Below are 22,823 nucleotides of genomic sequence, written 5' to 3' on the forward strand. Positions count from 1 at the left end.
TCGTATTTAGATAATTGTCACTGAGGGAATGTCTCCTCGATAGTATAGTGGTAAGTATCCCCGCCTGTCACGCGGGAGACCGGGGTTCGATTCCCCGTCGGGGAGCAATTTCTTTTTGGTTTTCAGGTTTTATTTTCGTATAAAATAATTTCTGCAATCATATCGCTGATTTTTTAGTTAATAAAATATGGTATGATATGACAACGAGTTTCAGATCTTTTTTTTATCAGATGCTTTTAAAGCGAGTATATACGATTTGTTATATGTGTTAAATTGTAATATATTGATAAAATATGTTACGATAACACAAAATAGGCAAGAAAAATTATATACATTAAAGTCGAATTTCATAAAATGCAGCAAAGACAAATTAGCGCCCCGAGCCGATTGTGACGTACATATTTTCCTACAATAACCGAAGCATTCGTCTTTGTATTAGGATCGGAGTTAGTGTTCGTGTGTCGTATGAATAGATATCGTTGCAGGAATTCAAATTAACCGTTAAACTAAGTTTAGATTCACATCGTACATGTATGGTATACATGCTGGCGAATTCGGCTGTACAGCCGTTTTCAATTTCAGAATTAAATATCTGGCTTATTTCGCATATTTCGACATATGTTCTTCTTAATTTTTATTTTAATTTATATTGAAATAGATATATAATAAGTTTTTTACACATTTTATATAAATTCATAAATATTTGACAAAATCGCTTTAAGGGGTGTTGCGGCAGTTTATTTAACCGAGGATATATTTATAGCAACACCGATGATGCTATTATCACGACTCAATATTTTTGTTATCAGTATCATCAGAAATGACCGAGTTGGTTCATAATACAATTGTCAGTGGTTCGATTCCAGGCGGGGTTAACTTTTTTTTTTACTTTTTTTTCTTTCTTTAGTTTCATACTTGTTTTATACTGGAGCTCTTTAGTCGTGTTGTTTACATTTATCAATTTTAAGCATTTAAACACAAACTTCAAAACATGCCGAAATCTGTGAACATATAAGTTATTAATGATTAAGGCCGAGTTTGATACTGTATGGTATTATGTTTGTGATAAAATATTGTTTTTTATTAATTTCTTTTGGTAAGCCGTTGTGATCCCAGTTAAGATTGTAAACAATTTCTAATGTTTATGCATATTTCTGACAATCTATGTACCGGTACTTGGGTTTTGTCTTATTGCTGTTTTTTAATGAAATTTGACGTCTAGACGGTAGGGATAATTAAAACAAAAAATCTCTGTTAAAAGTGCGGTGACCCCCTTTTTTATTTTTGTTTCATGATAACAATACATAGATGAACATATTTGAGAAGTTTCACAAAAAGTTATTAGATAGAACTTTTTTAAATTTCATTTTTTGTGGTAAAAATAGTAAAAAAATGACGTTTTTTGGGTGACATAAAAATTATAAAAATTAAATTTCTTAAAAGTTAACTTGTGTTCTCCATTTGTTTGGTTGTTTGTGGTTAACTTAAATGGTATATGATATATATTAGCTTATATAATCTCTACATGTTTCCAATTTCATAGGTTATTAATCATTATTATGCAATTAGAGATTTTTCAGTTTTAATGAAAAAGTACATATTATATTATGGTGAATAAAATCCAAACAAAGCCGGTGACCCTATGTTTTTATTGCATTTTTCATTTAGTATTTGTATGTAGTACTTGAATAAAAATTTTGAGCAAAAGTTATTAGATGGAAAAAAATCATCAAAACTGCAGCAACACCCCTTAAGCTGGAAAGATTTCACCGTGACGTCATCGTGGGTCATACTGTAATTATGAAGTTCCGATAGAAGGCGTACCGGGAACGTTCAGTACCCGCGACGTCTCCTGCTGTGATCGATTATTCATACAGAAGTATGAGCGCCCCGACTGGAACGCTATGTAACATCTGACAGGCTCAATTATCTCTATTGGGCGCACATCCCTCGCGTCATAGCCGATCAGCTGGACTGCACACGAATGACTTACCGAATTATTAAAAGAGTATGAAAGGCGTATCGTTGTTTGATATGTAATGTTTCATCAGTATCGTCAGTGAATGATTGTTTACCATTTGTCGAAATATATGACTTGTGGGCGTCTTCGAACGATGGTTTAAGAGGCTATCAGCGGAAAATACGCTGCTATCAATTTATTCATTAGATAGCATACGACGTTTTTTGTTGCCTTATTGTTCCAATTGGAAAACAATTACGTTAAATGGAGTTTGTTTATTTTTTCTTCAGAACACATACGTGCTTAATAGGCGATAGGTACAGTTTAAGTATTGAATGATCTTAAGTGTGTGTGCATTCTGCAAAATCGAACCGGATTTCATATTGTGTAATGTTATCATAGTTAGACCTGTGCAGAATATCTGACCAGATTAAATTCAAAACCAACTTATTAAACGGATATCCGTTTTTGGTCGTGGAATCAAGGTCAGTTGATTTGTTCTTCCTTAAATGTAAACCATTTTACAGAAAACTACGATGTATATTTGTAGTAATTGTAGAAAAAAAGCAAAACAGAACAACCTGAGTCCACGTACGTATGACATTATAGAATATCAAGTACAATGTACTACTAACGAACAATTCCGTTGACCAGCAATGTTCCCATGTGTATAATCTTATTAAATGCTGAACTGCTAAATACATTTCGCTACCAATCTCTTCTATACGATGATGATATAACCGTTAATGTTTTGTTTGTAATTTGCGCAAGAAAATTACACTTCCATTAAGGAATCGTCCGTTGAACTCGATAAGATTATAACGCTTTTTGACATTTAAATCATAAAATAATTTAACAAATGAGTTTCTTACAAATACGTGTTGCATGTTTGTTGCATCCTAATATTTGCCTAGCATTATTAGCCTAATAATACGTCTGGACGTCAATTACGAGCCTTTGATGGAGTAAATTACTCGACATCCTGGTGTCTTGTGGGAATTAAGTGAGAGGCATTATTGACTATTCATGATTCCGCATTGCACAAAAAGATCAGTCTTATATTCACGTTTTAAGAACAAAGTATACATGAAAGATCTGTTTCGTAAATGTTTTCCCAAACTTTTAAAAATACAGTACTTTAACAATTTGAAAATGATATAAATAAATGATGATGATTCTGCTGTCGTCGTCTTTGTTTTTTTTGCTTGCTTTGCAGTTATTTATTGTGATGATGATGATGATGATGATGATGATGATGATGATGATGATGATGATGATGATGATGATGAACATGATGATTAACATGATGATGATGAACATGATGATGATGATGAGGAGGAGGATGTCTGATGATGATGTCTGATGATGATGATGATGATGATGATGATGATGATGATGATGATGATGATGATGATGATGATGATGATGATGGTGGTGGTGATGATGATGATGATGATGAGGAGGAGGAGGAGGAGGAGGAAGAGGAGGAGGAGGATTATTATTATTATTATTATTATTATTATTATTATTTTATTCGATGGGTACTTAGACCTATGAAGTTTATGTTAAACAATACACTTAATGCAGGTGCTTCGTTATCGTATAAACATTTAGAGGGTATCTGTCAGTAAAAAAAACAACCTTGTATTTCCCTTGACCGAACATCGGTTAACAATATTTCAATGAAATATGTGAGCATATTATTTTAGTTCCAGCATTCTATGTCGACAGACACTGATATGTTTTGTATTTCAGTGCAGTGATTGGACGTTGAAGCACTGATCAACTGTTTGAGCGGACCCCAAGCTACACAAGATGTGACGCCATTGGAATGAATCCTTCAAGCGACTTCATGAAAAATAAACCTGGTCAGGTCGGCAATTATTAAACCATGTTGCGGTCATGTCACATCATCCGCCATGTCACCTCCGACAGATGAATGTTCGAAGTCCTTTGAAACTATTCTCTATCACAGTGGTAAATTTGGCAGCTACCAGCGCCGCGTGTTCGCTGCCGTCAGCTCCATGCACGTCGTCTGCTCAGCTATACTCGTGTACACGACGCTATTTCCGGTGCTGGAGGTGCGCGAAGAGTGTATTGAGCAGATCAGCGCGCCCGGAAATGCCAGTCTATACATGATGCTGGAGAACGGGTCGTTTATCAACCCGCTAACCTGCCGGAAATACGTTGCCAATGATCTAGGTCTTGAAAACGACTGGGTTTTCCCGCCGGTAGGTTGTCTTATATAAAAGATAGTGTTGGTAGAATTATCTGGGGTCCGTCTTATCAAAGATCGTACGACAATGTTAACTTACGACTGAATTTTGTAATTTAAAAATATAAGTGAATATGATCTGTATGTTTCAAATATAAAGCATATCTAACAGCTACTTTTGGAAATAAATGGAAATGTTCAACAAAAGTAATTATAAAAGTGACGGTTACATATTTATGGCGCTTCGAAAATTGCATCGTAAGGTGAGAATGTCGTACGAAGTTTGATAAGACGGGTCCCTGAACATTATTAAGTTGCAAAAATATTCGACATCCATCGAGCTCGATGTAAACTGTGAAAACAATACGAACGCGTCTTGACGCCGCATAGACGCGTCGCATAGACGTGACACGTTTCGTCTATGCGATACTCGTTACGGTTCTGTCGCGGCAACGTGCAATAGACGTGATACATTTCGTATATGCGATACTTGTTACGGAGCGGTTCTGACTACGCGACTACGCGACAACGCGCAACGAATAAACACATCGTCGTGTCGTCTTGTCTATCCCAAATTGTTTTCATATATTTATTGACCGGTTGTAAATGTGTTTCCATCTTGTTTTATCGAGCCACACCAGGACATGTTCTACAGAATTGTTGTTATTACGTAAGGCTGTACAAAACTAGGTCGAACTTTATTTAAATCTGGCAAAGTCCATGTTCAATCTCAAAAAGTTGCATTCTCTCTAAGCTGAGACAAAATACTTCATTGAAAATAGAATATTGGCAGAATGCTTGTCACAGTGCAATCTCGGTCAGTTCGGAAAATGGGTCAGTTTAGGTCAACTGGTATATACACACATTATAAAGACATATAAAGACATGGTAACCGCCCTGTAGCGCGGCTTTTTATCGGATCTTAATCTTCAACAGAATTCTTGTCTCTTACTAATTGTTTGGAACAAATCTGATCAATGGGTCAGAATATTTGTCTTCTTTATAAAATACATTTTAAGTTAGAAACAAGATCAAATTGGGTTTGGGTTTAAAAGCTAAGTAAGCTGGTCCAATAATGCAAGAACCATGTGAACACTATTGAATCACAATGCACCCAATCTTGCTATGACAGACATAGAAAAAAGGGTTTCTCTTTTTTTTAAAAATGCAAAGTTTGAAACTGAACAAATTTACACAAACGAAGGGGTTACATTTTTTGTTAAGATATTAAAGAAACTTAACATTCAAACAGACGGACAAATTTTCCTCCCCATTAATCTGTACGTTGGTACAATCGCTTGATTGTACGAGCCTCGCTCTGGTAAAACGGAGCTTTATGCATTTGCATAAATTATTGTCCCAGTATAGCCTTTGCAGTCCACAGAGGCTAATGAGAGACCAAACTTTCTTCTTCAATTAAATTTTTCGTTTAAAGAAAATATTTTCTTAACCCATTAATGCCTAGTGGACTCTCTTATCCTTCTAAATTGGATCAATTTATTTCCAAAATTAGTGATGTCTAGTATATTTATTTCTATATTTAGAATATTACTTACTGAAATTCCTTTAAGCAAACAGCGCAGACCCTGGGTCTACGCTGTTTGCAATGTCCTTTTTTTCAGGACGCTAGGCATGAATGGGTTAAATAAAATCCAGTGTATACGGAATGTGTCGCTCTGGATTAGACTGTGCGGACAGCTCATACTAATCTGGGATGACACTTTAAGCACATTCATGATACCCAATATTCCTTTTAGCAAGGCTCGTTTGGTATTATCTATGCGGCACGAGAGGACATTTCTACCGGTAACAAAAAATAACGATATGGGAAATGATTGTTATAAGCACATTGCAGACACTGTAAACATGGCATTCTTTGTAAATGGTTTGGCAAGCATCCTATAAGCCTTCATCAGATGCAGATGATGTGTAAAAGAACAACCGTACAGTTATCTTTATATCGTTACTGATCACCCGAACCGATTTCTGCTCTTTAATTGATTGCTGATTAACGAGGTAGCTATAGATCGCGAGCTACAAGATCAGGTGTGTTGTGCTATACAAAACATTCTATTGTACAGTTGCTGATTTGAGTTGGTAAATATTTTGCTATATCTAGGAAACAGTGACCTAAATACTTGGACAAATTTGATATTTTTTTTATTTGAAAGTATTACGTACCATATCTATATTTTATACATTTATCTAAAGTTACTTTGAGTGAAACAACTGGCTTTTGCAGGTGGAAAACAAACTGTGCTATATGAGCGCGTATTACAATAACCTATGCAAGCGCGTGATATAAGCGCCCTATAGTCTTACCTAGATATGTACACACCAATATATAATAATAATAATAATAATAATAATAATAATAATAATAATAATAATAATAATAATGATAATAGTAATAATAATAATAATAATAATAATAATAATAATAATAATAATAATAACAACAACAACAACAATAATAATAATAATAATAATAATAATAATAATAATAATAATAATAATAATAATAATAATTAATAATAATAATAATAATAATAATCTCTTTATTTTCCGATCGTAACTCACTAGGACAACACAATGGCAATCTTATTTTTAACGAGGCCTTCAAACAACTATGGTATGTATCATGCATTTCTACATTATAATGCAAACATGTAGACTTTAACGGACATAAGAGTACTGTAACAGTGTAATAGAAGTGTCATAAAAAGCAAGTATATTATATCACTTCTCTTGTGTTGTGGCAAAGTTTGCGTTTTTCAAAGACCGAGAGCTAGTTAGGCGCCAGTGGCCCGAGCTTAAGGGCACGAGTTTCAATGTTTTTGAGCAGTTTTCCCCGGAAGTCCAGTAAAAGCGGCGTCGCCTCATTCCAAAAATGAAGGAAGCAAAGCGGGAGGGCAAACGCGCTTGGTTGGCGTACGACACGCTGTTTATTGATGGGCATTCGGTGCAGCAGTAGGAGTTCGCGGGAGATGATCTGTCTGTGCTATCGTGGAACATTCAAGGTTTGACGCAGGCTAAAAAGGAGAGAGAGGACTTTGTTAAGACGTTGACTAAATATGACATTTGCTTTTTGTACGAATCATGGTGTAAATCGGACTCTGATGTAGAGCTAAATGGATACGTTGTACATAATTTTTCAAAACAATTCCAGAACAAAAATGCCAAACGTTATAGTGGGGGTTTTTATTTGGTGCGAGAGTTCGCCAGCTTATAATTTATGAAATGTAGATTTGTTTCAAATTTTAGAAAAAGATATATCAGATTATGAAAGTAAAGGAGCCATATATAATTGTGGAGATTTCAATAGCCGTATTGAACGAAGAAGTGATTTTATTTTACATGATTGTTATAATGTATGTATTGATGATATTGATTACAGTCCTGACAACACTTTGAGCAGGGCCTCATTGGATCATAGGCATAACAATCATGGGATTAAGTTGCTAGATCTGTGCAAAGCTACCGGTTTACGTATTGTTAACGGCTGGCACGGAAATTCAAATCTTTGTCCAACAACGGGTGCTCAGTTATTGATTATTTGCTAACCGTTGATAGTAATTTTTCACAAGTTCATGCTTTTTTGTTGGAGATTTTAATGAATGGAGCGATCATGCTCCAATAATCTTTACATTAAGCTGCAGTCATAATATGCTTGTAAACACTAGTCATAAACAAAATAGATGTAAATGGAACGATTATTTTAGGGATCAATTTCGGTCAGGTATTATTGGTAATCTGACAAAATTTAATTCCATAGTAAATAATATTAACTGCAAAAGCAGAGAATCTGTTAATAATATGATTAATGATTTTACTAATACTATACGGAGTGTAGCCTGTCCACTTTTTTGTAAAACCGGCTATTTTAAAAATGACGTAAATTTTAATGTAAATAAACATGAGGAAAATAAGTGGTTTAATAGCGAATGCAAAGAAGCGCGTGTTTGCAATTTAGAAGCCCTGAAATTATTTAACATTCGTAAGACGGATGCTTGTAGAATACATTTTTGTAAACGAAAAGAGGAGTATAAAAATATTGTTACCAATAAAAGCGTATATACTACAAAAATAAAATGCGTGAACTTGAGCAGATGAAAAGGTGCAGACCTAAGGTGTTTTGGACACATTTTAAATCAAAATCATGTTAAAATTCAAGAGATATTTCTTTGGATGATTTCCTCAAGTATTTCGAAAATATGAGTACTGACATGTTCAACAGTAGCAATGGGGAGTCTGAAGCTTTTTAAGTGGCCTTTTCACAGATTTTGGCATATTTTGAAGTTTTTCATTAAATGCTTTATATTGATTGGATCTTAAAAGCTCCATTAAAAAAATCAAGAATAAAATTAAAAAAGGAAAAAAAAGTGGCCGGTACCAAGCTCGAACCAGTGCCCCCCGGAGTCATGGAGTTAGTCTGAAGTAAAAACGTATTAGCCCTCTCGGCTATTCCGCCGGACACACACATTGGAAGTATTTTATGCATTATATAAGCAATCTTCGTTGTTTCGAAAATTTAAACAACAACAGAACTCTCCAATTTATTCAATCGTTTTGCGTTGCAACGCTTTATAATTTTTAGGGTTTTCAAATCGTCAAAAGATACATATAATGGCTATATTAGACTATGGTAAATGTTCAGTAATACTGTTTCCTCACAAATATCATAACTAAAACGAAAATTTGCGAATCTGAAACAACTTTTTTCAATTTTGTCAATTTACCAAACCGTGAAAAGATCCCTTTAATGTTTATAATGATTTTAATTTGCCTAATGATGTGTATCCAGAACTTGATAGAGAGATCAGCATTGACGAAATTATGAATGCCGTAAAATTTTTGAAACGCAGTAAATCATGTGGCAAAGAAACTTTGTTAAACGAATATTTTCTGGAAAGTATGGATATTTTATCGGCTCATATGTGTGACATGTTTAACGCAATTCTTAATTCAGGTGCTTTTCCAGATGCGTGGACTGAGGGAATAATTATACCAATTCATAAAAAAGGGTCAATAAATGACGTCAATAACTATCGAGGCATTACTCTTGTAAGTTGTTTATCCAAAATATGTACAACAATATAAAATAAGCGTATCGAGAAAGTCTGTAATGACAATAACATTATTTCGGACGCACAATTCGGATTTCAGAAAGGGCGATCTACTATTGATGCGGCGTTTATTCTCATGTCTTTAATTCAACATAACTTGTATAAAACTGTATGTTTACTCTAAACGAGCGCTTGTATGCTATTTTCGTCGATATGATGAAATGCTTCGATTCTATTTATAGAAACGGCATGTGGCTTAAATTGTACAAATCCGGAATTTCCGGTAAAATTCTTAGAATTGTACGGGATATGTATAGTAAAGTAAAATCGTGCGTAAAACATTGTTCCTCATATTCTGATTTCTTTTCATATGCAGAAGGGCTTCGTCAAGGTGAGGTAATGTCACCTCTGTTATTTTCTATATTTGTGGAGGACCTAGAGTTGTTTCTACAAAATGACATAAAATTTGGCATACAAATTGACGATATTTTACTTATACTTCTACTTTTTGCCGATGACATGGCTATTGTTGGTAAATCACCGAGAGAAACTCAGACTCAATTGGATAATTTATACGAGTACAGCAAAACTTGGGTGTTACAAGTAAACACAGACAAAACAAAGATTATGGTTTTTCGTAAAAGAGGTGGACTATTGCACTCCGAAAAATGGACATATAATGGCATACCAATAGAATCTGTAGATAACTTCAATTACCTTGGGCTGGTATTTAAATATACAGGAAACTTTAATCTAAATCAAGAGCATCTAGCCGGAAAGGCCCTTAAAGCGATGAACCTTTTATTACACAAATGTAAAATGTATGACCTAAAACCAAAAGTTCTATGTAAACTATTTTACGCATTCATTGGTTCTATTTTAAGTTATGGGTCAGAGATATGGGGCTACACAAAAAGTAAAGAAATTTAAAGGATTCACTTAAAGTTTTGTAAGCGTTTTCTAAATGTCCCCACAAATACATGCACTGCCGCAGTCTATGGGGAACTGGGTAGATACCCTCTGTTTATAAATCGCTACGTTCGCATTTTAAATTATTGGCTCAAGATTATTTCGACTGATAATATTATCTTAAAGCGTATCTATTCCCAGGCTGTAGCCGATTGTGATGATGTTAACCGAAATTGGGTACACAATATAAAAAATATGCTTAACGAATACGGACTTCCCTTGAACGTAGCTCTGTGCTCGATATGTATAGGTAGTTCAAAGTTACCTTAGAATATGAAACATATTTAAATGAAGTCCCTAAAAGCCTAAGATATTATTTTTGTAGATTGAGAATGTCTGCCAATCCTTTACTAATCCAGACTGGGAGACACATTAATAAACATAGAAATGAAAGATATTGCTCGTACTGTTTAAATAACAACACATTTGATATAGAAGACGAATACCACTTTGTATGTATATGTCCTTGCTTTTCCGATTTAAGAAAAAAGTATATAAATAAGAAATATCGTATACGACCACCAGTGTTTAAATATACACAGTTATTGAAAAGTGTAAATAGAACTGAACTTATCAAATTATCTTCATTTGTAAAAGAAGCATTAGGTGTACGTTCTGCCTTTTATAACAGTATTGTGTAATTGTTCATCTCCACTGCCTATTGGCAGTCATTAATAAACCGAATCTAATTAACTATTGTTACATGAATAATACTTACTTCTTTCTTACTGTTTATAAACTGTATGTTTACTCAATAACCATTGCTGTTATGTATGTTTTTATACTACCGGTACTCGTCGACGATCTGACCGTCAAAGCGCTGTACCCTGTTTTGGGGTCATTTTGAGTTGTATACCTCGTTATGTAAAAAATTGATAGTGAATTTGTTTTCAGAGAAGTCGATTTTTCGTTATAAATTGATTATTTTCATTCTAAATGATGTTTTTACCAATTAATATCATAGCCACAAGCTAATCACCTATGTTCACAACGTGAATAACACATGTACAAACAAAACAAGTGTAGTTCTTAGTTGTTCTTCGATTGGAAAACTAAACTTTGTATGCTTTGCTCTATCAAAATAATATTACGCTCAATTTTTTATCCGCTTATCAGAAGCCAGGCTAGACTCGCCTGATGTATCAGTAGTTTGCTAAACAAATTAATTGCCGTTACTTTCCTCATACACATTAATTGTAATGTTGCTAGTGCCAGCGGTGTCGGCGATGTCGACACTCATTCCACCTGCTGGATATCGCATTGTTTGCCACAAGAAAAAGAATGTGGATGCTGAAGATTGCTATATCATATTGCGACATAGCGTTTACACTATGCAATCTTTTATTCACAAAAACTAGTGCGATATTGTAATTTCTTCCAACTTTTCTTTATTTTATAACCAATTGATATATGAAGGTCACAAACATGACCCATAGTTGCAGAACATGAGTTTAATGTGTATACTAACTGTTTTATATGAACATGTCGCTCATATTGGCATTGTTTGCGTATTTGCAGTATTAATACATATATATTTTATTTCTCAACGGTGAATCTACATTTAAAACGTGCCCTTAGCAACAATTCTCTCGCAGAACACCACGCGATTTGTTCGCATTTCGCAAGAACCTACTTGACGTCTCTGTGATGCCTTTATTGGCTGTGCCAACTATTAATGGGCCAAATAATGAATGCAAAGAACCAAAACAATTCAACATGGCATCATCATTGTTCAAACGCCATCACTTTTTAAGACTTCCCAAATGCTATATTAGTGTACACATTAACCGAACGTTCCTTGGCACTTGTTACGGTCTATTTTCTTTCATTCCTTGTTATAACTGGTAGACCCACATCCTGTTTATTTTCCTGAGTAAACATTTTACCGCTCACCACACAATGTTATGCAACAACTGTCTTATGTATGAACCTACTGTGGTTTCATTTATTTTTGTTGACATAAAATTTCGCGAATTCGTAAAATCGGGCAAAGACATTGGATCTCAAATTCAGTACATACTACATAATAATTCATTTTCTGCATTTAAACAGTTTTATGTAATCCATTGCTTTGATTATGATAATAAAAATACGCAATACATTTCAAATCAAAACTATTGACTCACCAGATTTGAAAGTTGAATTGTTCAAATTAGTTTATTATTTGTGAGCGTTAGCAATTTTTCAAATCAGTATGGACTTAACTACGCTAGGAACCGTAACCCGTGACTGTCTGTGTAGTTAAATTAAGCAGACGACGAATGCTAAAAGCGTCTGCTCTAACCACTGGTACACTACATAGTGTGTATGTATTCAAAAGTATTTAACAGCTTGTAAGACAACGTTGGCCAGTCTAGTGTTTATCATTGAAATCTGAACAAATTTGCTGCTTTCAGGGAAAACGGGGCTTAATGCATGTCAAATAAGATTAGCCTGTGCACACTGATTAGCTGTATCAATTATTTGAAGAAAAAACACATCTCGACCTGTGCTTTAAGACACACTCTTTATAAATTTGAATTAATTGTGGTCATTTCAAACTTGCGATATAAAAAGCTATAACATACTTTTGAAAACTGAGTTGCGTCTAAGATTATCCAACAGCGAACAAATTCAGTGCCTTCAGCGCTTTGATATTTAATGTTATTGTGATGAAACTATTAAGTGACCTTGCTTCATTTGCGTATAAAGGCTTGTTAAGGCGTAACATACTTAAAACGGTTTGCAGGACGGAAAACTATAGCGTTCTTTTTGCCTGGTTAATGGATCCCCAAACAACGCTCGGCGATCAAGAGCACTCACATCTAATGGGAGGCTGGCATTTACAGTTAATACATCAAACGGACAATTAAAGAATGGACAAGCAATAAATTATTTCTTAACCATTTAAACCGCGACGTTTGCGTTCCCCGGTAACAAGCATACAACTTTGCGTAACTTTGTTTCAGCCGAAGCTATTGCATGCCAATTCTTGCAAATAACTGGGTTGTTACGGAATATAAAAATGACTTCTTTGAACTAACTTGCGCTGTTTGTTTTTGTTTAAACACTAAATAACTTTGACGCGTGTAGCAATTGTATATTTGGCAGACTTACGATAGTAAATTTCAATAAAATGAGTCTGAAAATCAGCCCTGAGAACAACATTTATTATACAAACAATGACTTCTCGGAAATTGTTCTGACAATCAGGACATTCATGGGAGGCGAAATTATTGGAGCATTTCAAATAGTCTTGGAGATTACTCGATGAGAATGATAATTCGAATTTCAAATAGCTCTTCCTTTTTATAATAAAGATTCGACTCAGCGGTGTTAGCACCAGTAAGAGAGTAATTTTGTCCTGTTTCACATTTTGATGCGTAGAGAGCCCTTCCTTTATTTTTTTTTCTTATTGCAGTGGATCTACCCTAATAACATGACCTATTCGAGGGCGTGGATCTATTACTGTAAAGCCGGTGGGTTAGCTTTCGGCTTCATATCCGGCGGTGTAATGTCGGACAACTTCGGTCGGCGCCGGACTACCTATGCCTCATTTATACTGCTGTGCGCTGCACAGTGCATGACGGGTCTGTTCCAGAGTCTCGTTGCGTTCATAGTCTGCCAATTCTGTGTCGGCACAGGGGCCGGTTAGTAACAAATAATTGAGTATCGCTCTGTGAAAACGGGGCTTAATGCATGTGCCTAAAGTGTTGTTCCAGATTTTCGTGTGCAGTTCGCAAAGGCAGATACGGGAGGACACTTTGCGCCTAGACTGGGTTTTCGCAAAGAGACTTCATTTAAACAACAACAAAAATATTATCGTCTGTGGACTGCAAATGCTAATCTGGGACAACACAAAACGCACATGCATTAAACCCCCATTTCCCAGAGTAAGACGCATTATAAGTTTCATATTAATATTGTTTTGCGGCTTCATATATCACGAACGTAATGAAATTATTAAACACATTCGATGTCCTGACGTAAATGACATACCTGAATTGAAATGAGTATTTCGTTTCAATGTAGTTCTCAATAACGCTGTTATTTAATTATGTTTATTTGAGTATGACAAATATCGTCACAGGTTACAAGTATCTCAAATATTTATTTTTAAACGCTTTGTGTATTTGCAGTGTATTCATGTTCGGCTTTATTACCACAGGATGCTTCATACTGTCCAGCCTCGTTCTGGTGATAGAGTGTCTAGGGCACGACTGGCGGGACATTTGCCTGTGTCTGCTGCCCTGGTGGACGGGGCCGAGCCTCCTCTCCCTGGGGGCGTGGTTTCTCCGGCACTGGCGCCACCTGGCGGTCATTTCCGGTCTGGCGGGAGCTCCATTGATAGGAACCTACTTGTAAGTGTCTTGTTTCATGTCTTTGGGAATCTTTCATGAACACTTAAACACGTCCATATATTTAGAAATAACGCGGACGTCGAAGTGACAAAGTTCAAAGTATTAAAGATGTAATTGAAAATAATACTATTGCTGATATTTTCCTTAATGCTTTTAACTGTCATGGTACCATTACCGTCCGTTCATGGACAAACCTTAAACGTTTAAGCGATAAAATGTATCCGGGCTTAGTTAAGCCAATATTGCAAATAATTTATCTGGGTTTTTTCATGTCGGAGCCTATGAATAATGCATGAATGTATAATGGTAAATACCAACAAATGTCGTCATTTGCATTGTTGTGTCCCAGAATTGCATGAATGTTTTTATGAAACTCAATAAGAGAGGGTCGATGACCGGTTCCACCATCTCTTATTAAGTGCCCGCTTATAGCTTTTTGCATTATGTAGTACATTCAATCAATAGTGCGACTTAACTTGTCAGAAGTATGTAAGCTTTCGTCTTATCGGACAGTTAGCACAAGTCATATGCAATTACGGACGGGTTTATTCTTCTATAAATTGCATAAAAGGCGGACATTTCTATTGATATATCATTGTTAAACAGTGCAATTGTGTAATCGATAGGGTTGTTTTGAAAGAGCTTCCACCTTTAGCTCTGGCCAACGACTGTAATGCTTTATGGGGTAATTAAACAATAATAATAATCGGTACGTTACAGACATAGATAAAATTGTATTTTAACGTTATTAACAGTATAAGTGTAATTGGTTCAACCGGTATATAACTTAGTTTTGGCAACGTAAGCACTTTATTCATGCAAATTATTACCAACTTAAAATATTTGTATTGTGAAATTATTGTCAACAAGTTTCTTGAGCCTTGCACAATGTTTTTCAGTCCAATACACGCTTGCAAAATATGAACTTTTATTTTCCCTTACTGTTAAGTCCAAAATGTACGTGTATAAATCACTATATGTCCCGCTTTCTGGGAAAACGGGCCTTAATGCATATGCATAAAGTTTCGTCCCAGATTAGCCTTTGCAGTCAACGCAGGCTGATTACCGGTAGTGGCGACACTTTGCGCCTTAACGGGATTTTCGCTTAAAAGAGACATCCTCTCCTTTAAAAGAGAAATACCAAAGTTTGGTACCTGATTGGCCTGTGCGGACTGCACACGTTAACCTGTGTCCGACACTTTTCACACACGGATTCTGCCCCGTTTTCAAAGAGCGATGCTCATATTTATTTTATATTCTAGTATGTAGTTTCTCATTTTATTTCGAATTCAGTTTAAGTAATTCTTATTCATTTTATTGAAACAACACATGTATAAAAAAGAAAAAACAAACGGTTATGCTTCAGTATAACAGATACAAGACTATTTTAGCCCATCGACACAATGAAATCTATGACGAACGCTGTTGTACAAAATACAAAATAAACTTTCATCTCAACTTTTCAGTCTTGTGCTAGAGAGCTCCAGATGGTTGATCTGCAAGAACCGGTTTGCGGAAGCGGAAAGCGTCACCAAGGAAATGATCGCCTGCAACTGTAAACCTGTACCGGATATGACGTCACTGTTTGATATATCACGCGCATGCGTGCTGACAACAATGCACACAAAGAAATACTGCTATTCAGACTTCATGTCGACTCGGCGTCTTAGAAAGGCAACGGTAGCCCTTGTATTTACTTGGTAAGTTGCGGAGAAGACAGAATCGGAGGAAAAAAATTGCAACTCGAGGCTTTAAATTCACAATCCCTGATACTAAGACATATATTTCAACCATGATTGTCCATCTAGAGACCAATGAAAAATGCTCGTGAAAATCGCGAATTTTAAGTTTGAAGTCACAATTGTTTAATGAAAAATGTATTCGTAAAATATGGGCATTTTTATGTTGCAAAGAGAGTTTAAAATAATAAGAATACATAACGTCGACCGTAGCTAACGTGCCATACACACTTGTTATTTCCGGCCCAGGTTACCAGGCTGTATGGTGTACTGTAGCCTTCTGCGACGCCTAGCCCGCCTCACATCTAGCGTTTACCTCGGTCACGTGCTCGTGTTCAACTCCGCCAGCGTGGTAATTGGCAGCGCCGTACTCATCAACAAATGGTAACGTCATAAGTAGGTGCCTACATGGTGCACCATTTATATGGTCTCATACAAGTTTATTACGTATAGGCGTATTCCTATGTTCCAAATGTTATGTGGTCCGTCATAGACGCAACGACTGGCTGTCTATTCTGGTTTGGACAGGCTGTGTGTTGTAAGTTGTAAGTCGTTAAATTATTGCTTTTTAGCTTAATGACGTACGCACTGAAGTGCGGCGACTAGTATGTAATACGTTTTTTTTTGCTTATGGGAGGAGAAGTTATTTTACGGATCAATGTATATATTTTTGTTGTCAGAATATCTTGCATTTTGGTGATTTTTTGTGTAAATTAGTGTAAATAAGTACTGCATTTGTGCCAATTACATTTACTACAACATTTATTGCCAATAATGCAAAGCTAATTGTTTTAATTAATAACTGATCACAGGGACTGGGCAATAATAAAAGATCACAGGGACTGGGCAAATACGCGAACCGGTGAAACTTTCTGATTTGGAAAAAAACAAAACTTCTTTGTTACACTTACCCTAGCAACCAACTAGTTACTAATAAAGGTGCTATAGAGCGCGAAGCGCGACACGTATTATTAATTGTAATAATGAGTCTTGATAAATGAAGCAGCCGATTATCACAGCACCCCTCATTACTATCAAGTCCTTCTACAGGTATTTTTTTTAAGAACCACATATAGGAGGCCGCAGGCCTGATCCGTATTTTGCCAGTGGTATGGACCTTTAACCCCGCTCACTATCCAGCGTTTAAACTTCCGGGTTTACATTTAAACCGACTATTAATAGCTTATTAATATCTTAGTAAAACATTTACAGTGTTTTCATATCAATGAGTACTCAACCCCTATCGTAAATGAGCAACGTAAGAATAAGTTCAGAATCATATCCCCTTGAAGTTGGGAAAAATATGAAATTACGCTTACTAAATGAAGCAGATTTTTTAAAACCTACGCAGTTCTGTTCCATTAATAACGAGAGCGCCGATGGCGTTAAAAGCATAGGTGCAAGATACAGGGAAGAATGGCGTCACGTGGTATAATGTAGTTCGATATCGCCATCCGCGAATTTCTCAAATCAATAATTTCAAACAATTACCGACTATTTAAATAGATAATCTTTCCATTTACATCAGTGTTTGAAACGCTTATGAAAAATAATTACCCAAGCCTTTCAAAATTTAAGCACGGACAGATCTGTATCTTTTCACAAATGAAAATAGACGCTACCCTATTCGTCTGCGTCAAGAATTTGTCGTAAAACTTGTGGTAAGCGTTAGATGCAGACGTGCACAACAGATTGAGTTCTGAATACAGATTTCTGAATGCAGATTTTTATAGAAACTCCTCAAAGCAGTTACTTCCCTTGCTTCGCCCGGTCAGTAACTTCTAGTATAAGGGAGGCCACTGCGTAGGAGATTGAGATTTATAGTGCAGATAGAATTGTTTTACGAACGAAATTTGTTTTAGGTTATAAGAAGATTTTTTGACATAAAACGGTCTTAGAAAAATTCACTAAAAACGGTGTCAGCAATATTCTTGGAAGAAAACGTTAGAAAAACGTTTCCAAATTTTTTTTGTAAGAATGACCATATACTAAATTAAATAGATATTTCGTCTGATTTTTGATCAGGTAAGGCTTCATAATGGGTAACCGAACGATGTGGATTTTTGAAATGTGGTATATACCATAAGCATAGGTGCGTAAACGCACCTATGCTAAAAACTGCACACTGATGCCAGTAAAAAAAGGAAACCAATGTAAATAAAATGAACTATGACATATTTGGGGGTTACACCACAAAATCATAGATAATGGTTATTTGGGGGTTATAACACAACATCATAGATAATGGTTATTTGGGGGTTATAACACAAAGTCATAGATAATGGTTATACCAGTATCTTTTTCTATTTTGTTTAAAATAATCGGCAAATATATTAATATTTACAGTAGAAAAAAAAATCGTTCCATGTAACTTCATCGAGTGCATTTTACACTGAAATTCCCGACGCCCTTTGACGCTTTGCATCAATACTTATCTTGTAGTTTCTTAATATGTTTAAGACATAGGCGCACAAGTTGTTCGATCTCCTATCGATTCGGGGCAAACATGTCTTACATGTTGATATTCAGTTTTACCTTTTGATATTTTTGAAAGCAGGAACCAACAATGGGCGCATGAATGGCTTACTCTTAGGCGTACTATTCATTTTGTCATCACTTCGTGGAAAAGGCATTGAAGAACGCCGTACGTTTTCATTCACAGCATAGGTCGGCGGTGGTGTATGTTCCTATACGCGATGTCGACCGGTCTCGTTTCCGCCTGCGTGCTAGTGTTGCACGTGACCAATGACGTCATCGATCAACAGATGGTGACGTGGCTGGCGTTCTTCGCGAACCTGGGAGTTACTGCAACAATGACACTGTTAGCTGTCGTCACTCTCGAAACATTCCCGACCGTGATACGGTAATCACGTAAAATATGCCTTCTTTATCCTACACTCCTTAAGCATGTTTAAACATGTTTAACACAAATGCCTCTGTTGCATAAAAGATTAGAGACAAGAACAATCTTTTTTTCGCGAAGAAACCAATCCAGATCTTAAATATACATATGCAAAGTAACATGAATACAAAAAATTATAAAAAATATTGTCCACTTCTATATACAACGTAACAATTTGAAAATCCATATTTCAGGTCCATGGCGTGCTCAGTGGGTCTTCTGCTAGGCTTGGTAGGGTATATTATAACGGACCTACTGCACGTGTACTTAGTAAGTGACAATACACAAGTTTAAAGTTTCATATTTCACATGATTATATTTTTTCTAAACACAATTCTGTAAAACAATATGCCTATGGCAGATTTGTCAGACATCGATTTTGGTAAATTAATGGGGCCACTTGATTTTTATAAATTTTAGAGCGAACTCGAGTGTTCTAGTGCGTCCTGAAGGTTTCAATTACAAAAAAAATCATATATTTTTTAATTATATACCTGTTTAATGCTTTTAACAAAATACAGGTTGTATCAATCGTTGAAATAAAAAATCCCGTATTACGCTACTCGCTGTTTCCAATTCCGTATTACCATACTAGCCGGACTACTTCGACCCATTTAATGACGTCACATTAAGCGCACCGAAAATAGAAATATTGTATATTACGAAATATATTACGCAGTACATCGTGTGACGTCATTTCTGTGACGAAACACAATTTAGTTTTATCTAAACTCTATGAAATTTAAGGACCTGTCGGACGTGGCGTTTTTTAACAGTAAACTATTTGTTAAAAACATCTAACGAATTCAAAACGTACATTTATGTTAAGATTTAAAATAAGCATGAAAGCTGCAACTCGGGATTTAGTGAATAACGGACATGTGATGACCCATATTCAGGAATGTGGGGATTGTCTCAAAATAAATATAAACTCAAACAAATAACTTTTTTCGGAAATTTAAAACCGCTGGCATGTTTCAATAGGAAAAACATGTGTCTATCTAGGTTTAATGGTTTAATTACTGAATGCATGATGTTTAATTTGAAATGAGACTCAAAGTCCTTAGCTATCCGTTATACACCAATCGACTGTAATGGCTATATTGGACTATGGTAAATGTTCAGTAATACTGTTTTCCTCACAAATATCATAAATAAAACGAAAATCTGCGAATCTGAAACAACTTTTTTCAATTTTGTCAATTGACCAAACCGTGAAAAGATCCCTTTAAGGTAAGCGTGTGTTTTCCCGGTTCGAATTTTTACACGTTAATTTACATAAACTGTATTCATACGCGTCTTAAATAAAATATGGCGTACCGTTTTAGTCATTGCTTTGTCAGTTTTGTTAAAGTAAAAAATACAATTGATAACTGTTTTCGTTAGTTGTTGTATATAATAAAAGGAATATTACGCTAGTCAATTGTTCCAAGAGTTTGTATCACTCGAGTGGCTTGTGCTATTTCGCATCACACTCGAGGCTCCGCCTCTCGTATCACACGTGTGGTACGTCATCATATAAGCCACTCGAGTGATACCAACTCTTGGAACAATTGACTAGCGTAATATTCCGTATATATTGGTTTAAATGAACCACATAGCACACAACACTTCGTCGTTTTGATAATTTGCCCATGTAACGTTTTCTAGGTCTGCCTTTTGCCAATCATGTCTAAACATAGTTTCATTGTAAACGTGCACTAAACAATTCATACATGCCATTGTTTGGATTGGTTGACATACAAAAGGTTTCAATCAGACTACCTATTTGTATGTTCTTCGAAACACGTCAGATTCGTGACAAAACAAAGTCATCACCGAGCAGATCTTTAACTGAAACCGACAGTAAAGAAAATGTTAACGCGCACATCTCGTTATTCGCCCATCTGTTAAGAATATATTCCACTATACCGTGCCTCTGTTACAGACTCCATTCCACTATACCGTGACTCTGTTACAGGCTCCATTCCACAATACCGTGCCTCTGTTAACTTACAGGTTCCATTCCACTATAATGTGCCTCTGTTACAGGCTCCATTCCACTATACGGCCCCTCTGTTATAGGCTCCATTCCACTATACGGCGCCTCTGTTACAGGCTCCATTCCACTAAACGGCGCCTATGTTACAAGTTCCATTCCACTATACGGTGCCTCTTTTTAGGATCATTCCACTATATGGTGCCTCTGTTACAGCTTCCATTCCACTATAATGTGCCTCTGTTACAGGCTCCATTCCACTATAGGGTGCCTCAGGGGTGTCAATTGGCCAAAATCTAAAATCCTGAAAATAAGCCTAGCATGTGGGGGGCCAGTGCCAAAAGAGGGTTAATAATTCATTTAATTATGTTAACTGTGTTAACAATGTCAAATTAAATAATTTATGTTTAAAATGACATTTTGTGAAAAAAATCTTTAAATACCAGAACAAAAATCCTCTAATTTATATCAACATCAAAAGCAGTTTTTGAGGGCCTAAATCCTGAATTCAGGAATAATCCTGAACTTTGACACCCCTGGTGCCTCTTTTAAGGATCCATTCCACTATATGTTGCCTCTGTTACAGGATCCATTTCACTATACAGTGCCCTTTCTGGTGTATGGGGCGCTGATGACTCTGGTAGCGCTGGGGATGCTAGGCTTCCCGGAGACCGGCCGCACACCCCTACCGGATATACTGCGCTGTAGACACCGCAAGTTGTGCGCGCACGAGTCTCTTAACCTAAGAGACGCATGGACCACATGACACGGGCGCTGAGATTAAAGTGTTAGGAAGATGAAGATGCCCGAACGCGACCAGCTGATTCGCATGGTAAACATTTGAAAAAATCTTCAAAAACCAATGCCAGCTACCTACCATAGGGTACAATTGCAATCACCGGTACTGAAACTAGACATATCTGATGAAAATAGTAGTGAAGTGTCCAATCAAACAATGCAGCTCGGGTGTTTTTAGTCCTATGGTTGTGATCCACATAGTACCTTTGCATAAAAAAATAAGTTTGTTTGCTACAATGAACTGAAATAAACTGGATGAAATCTTTGCATCGCTGTCATCAAACATGCAAAAATTTGTTATTCATTAATTGTCAATCAGTTATGACAAGTAAATTGATCTGAACTGTCAATTATTAATACAGATTAGAAACAACCTTGTTTTGTAACTAGAAGTACACAACTATATTTTATTTCAGACTTGGAACCCACTGTGCCTTTCTGCTTGACCAAGGATTTGCAGGACTTATTTGGTTTGGAATTTTAGCATACAGCGGTTCTGAATATAAATATGTATATATGATGTACAAGTATGTAACACTATGTTGTATTACTAGTAATCGGAATAAAATAAATTGTAAAAAGCAGCACACGAGTTAAACAGTAGTACCATGTCGAAACTCTTCTTAAATATTTCGTCCCACAAGATCCTGGTGACGAGAATGTATCACTTCGATAATTGAGCCACGCTATTAGAAAACAGGGCCTTAATGCATGGGCAGAGGCTAATCAGGGACGACACATTCCGTTAAGACTAGTTTGGTTTATAATATACTTCCTTTAAACGATAAAGTCTAACAGCGGAAGTTATCGTCTCTGATTAGCCTGTGCAGATTCCACGACACTTTGCATGAATGCA

General features: G+C 35.9%; 1 protein-coding gene and 1 non-coding gene across 2 annotated transcripts; both read left to right on the forward strand.

The window, feature by feature from the left end:
* The first annotated feature begins 33 nt into the window (after positions 1-33).
* On the forward strand, positions 34-105 carry Trnad-guc (transfer RNA aspartic acid (anticodon GUC)). Its single transcript has one exon. It is a non-coding gene; the product is annotated as a tRNA-Asp (tRNA).
* Positions 106-1,936: 1,831 nt separating this feature from the next.
* On the forward strand, positions 1,937-22,552 carry LOC127866610 (solute carrier family 22 member 5-like). The gene is made up of 10 exons (XM_052407289.1): positions 1,937-2,445; positions 3,716-4,191; positions 13,611-13,839; positions 14,358-14,550; positions 16,017-16,250; positions 16,539-16,673; positions 18,952-19,152; positions 19,386-19,461; positions 21,756-22,001; positions 22,384-22,552. The coding sequence occupies exons 2-9, from the start codon at positions 3,880-3,882 to the stop codon at positions 21,933-21,935; spliced, it is 1,560 nt and encodes a 519-aa protein (XP_052263249.1). The 5' UTR covers positions 1,937-2,445; positions 3,716-3,879; the 3' UTR covers positions 21,936-22,001; positions 22,384-22,552.
* Positions 22,553-22,823: the final 271 nt, after the last annotated feature.

Source organism: Dreissena polymorpha, chromosome 2 (genome assembly GCF_020536995.1).
Source record: "Dreissena polymorpha isolate Duluth1 chromosome 2, UMN_Dpol_1.0, whole genome shotgun sequence".
Lineage (NCBI taxonomy): Eukaryota > Metazoa > Mollusca > Bivalvia > Myida > Dreissenidae > Dreissena > Dreissena polymorpha.

Excerpts from the sequence above, each read along its gene's own strand:
- LOC127866610 (XM_052407289.1), top strand. The coding sequence starts at position 3,880 with ATGTCACCTCCGACAGATGAATGTTCGAAGTCCTTTGAAACTATTCTC. Across the intron at positions 14,551-16,016 it reads CCATTGATAGGAACCTACTT|TCTTGTGCTAGAGAGCTCCA; the intron begins GTAAGTGTCTTG and ends TCAACTTTTCAG. Across the intron at positions 19,462-21,755 it reads ACCTACTGCACGTGTACTTA|GATCCATTTCACTATACAGT; the intron begins GTAAGTGACAAT and ends CCTCTGTTACAG.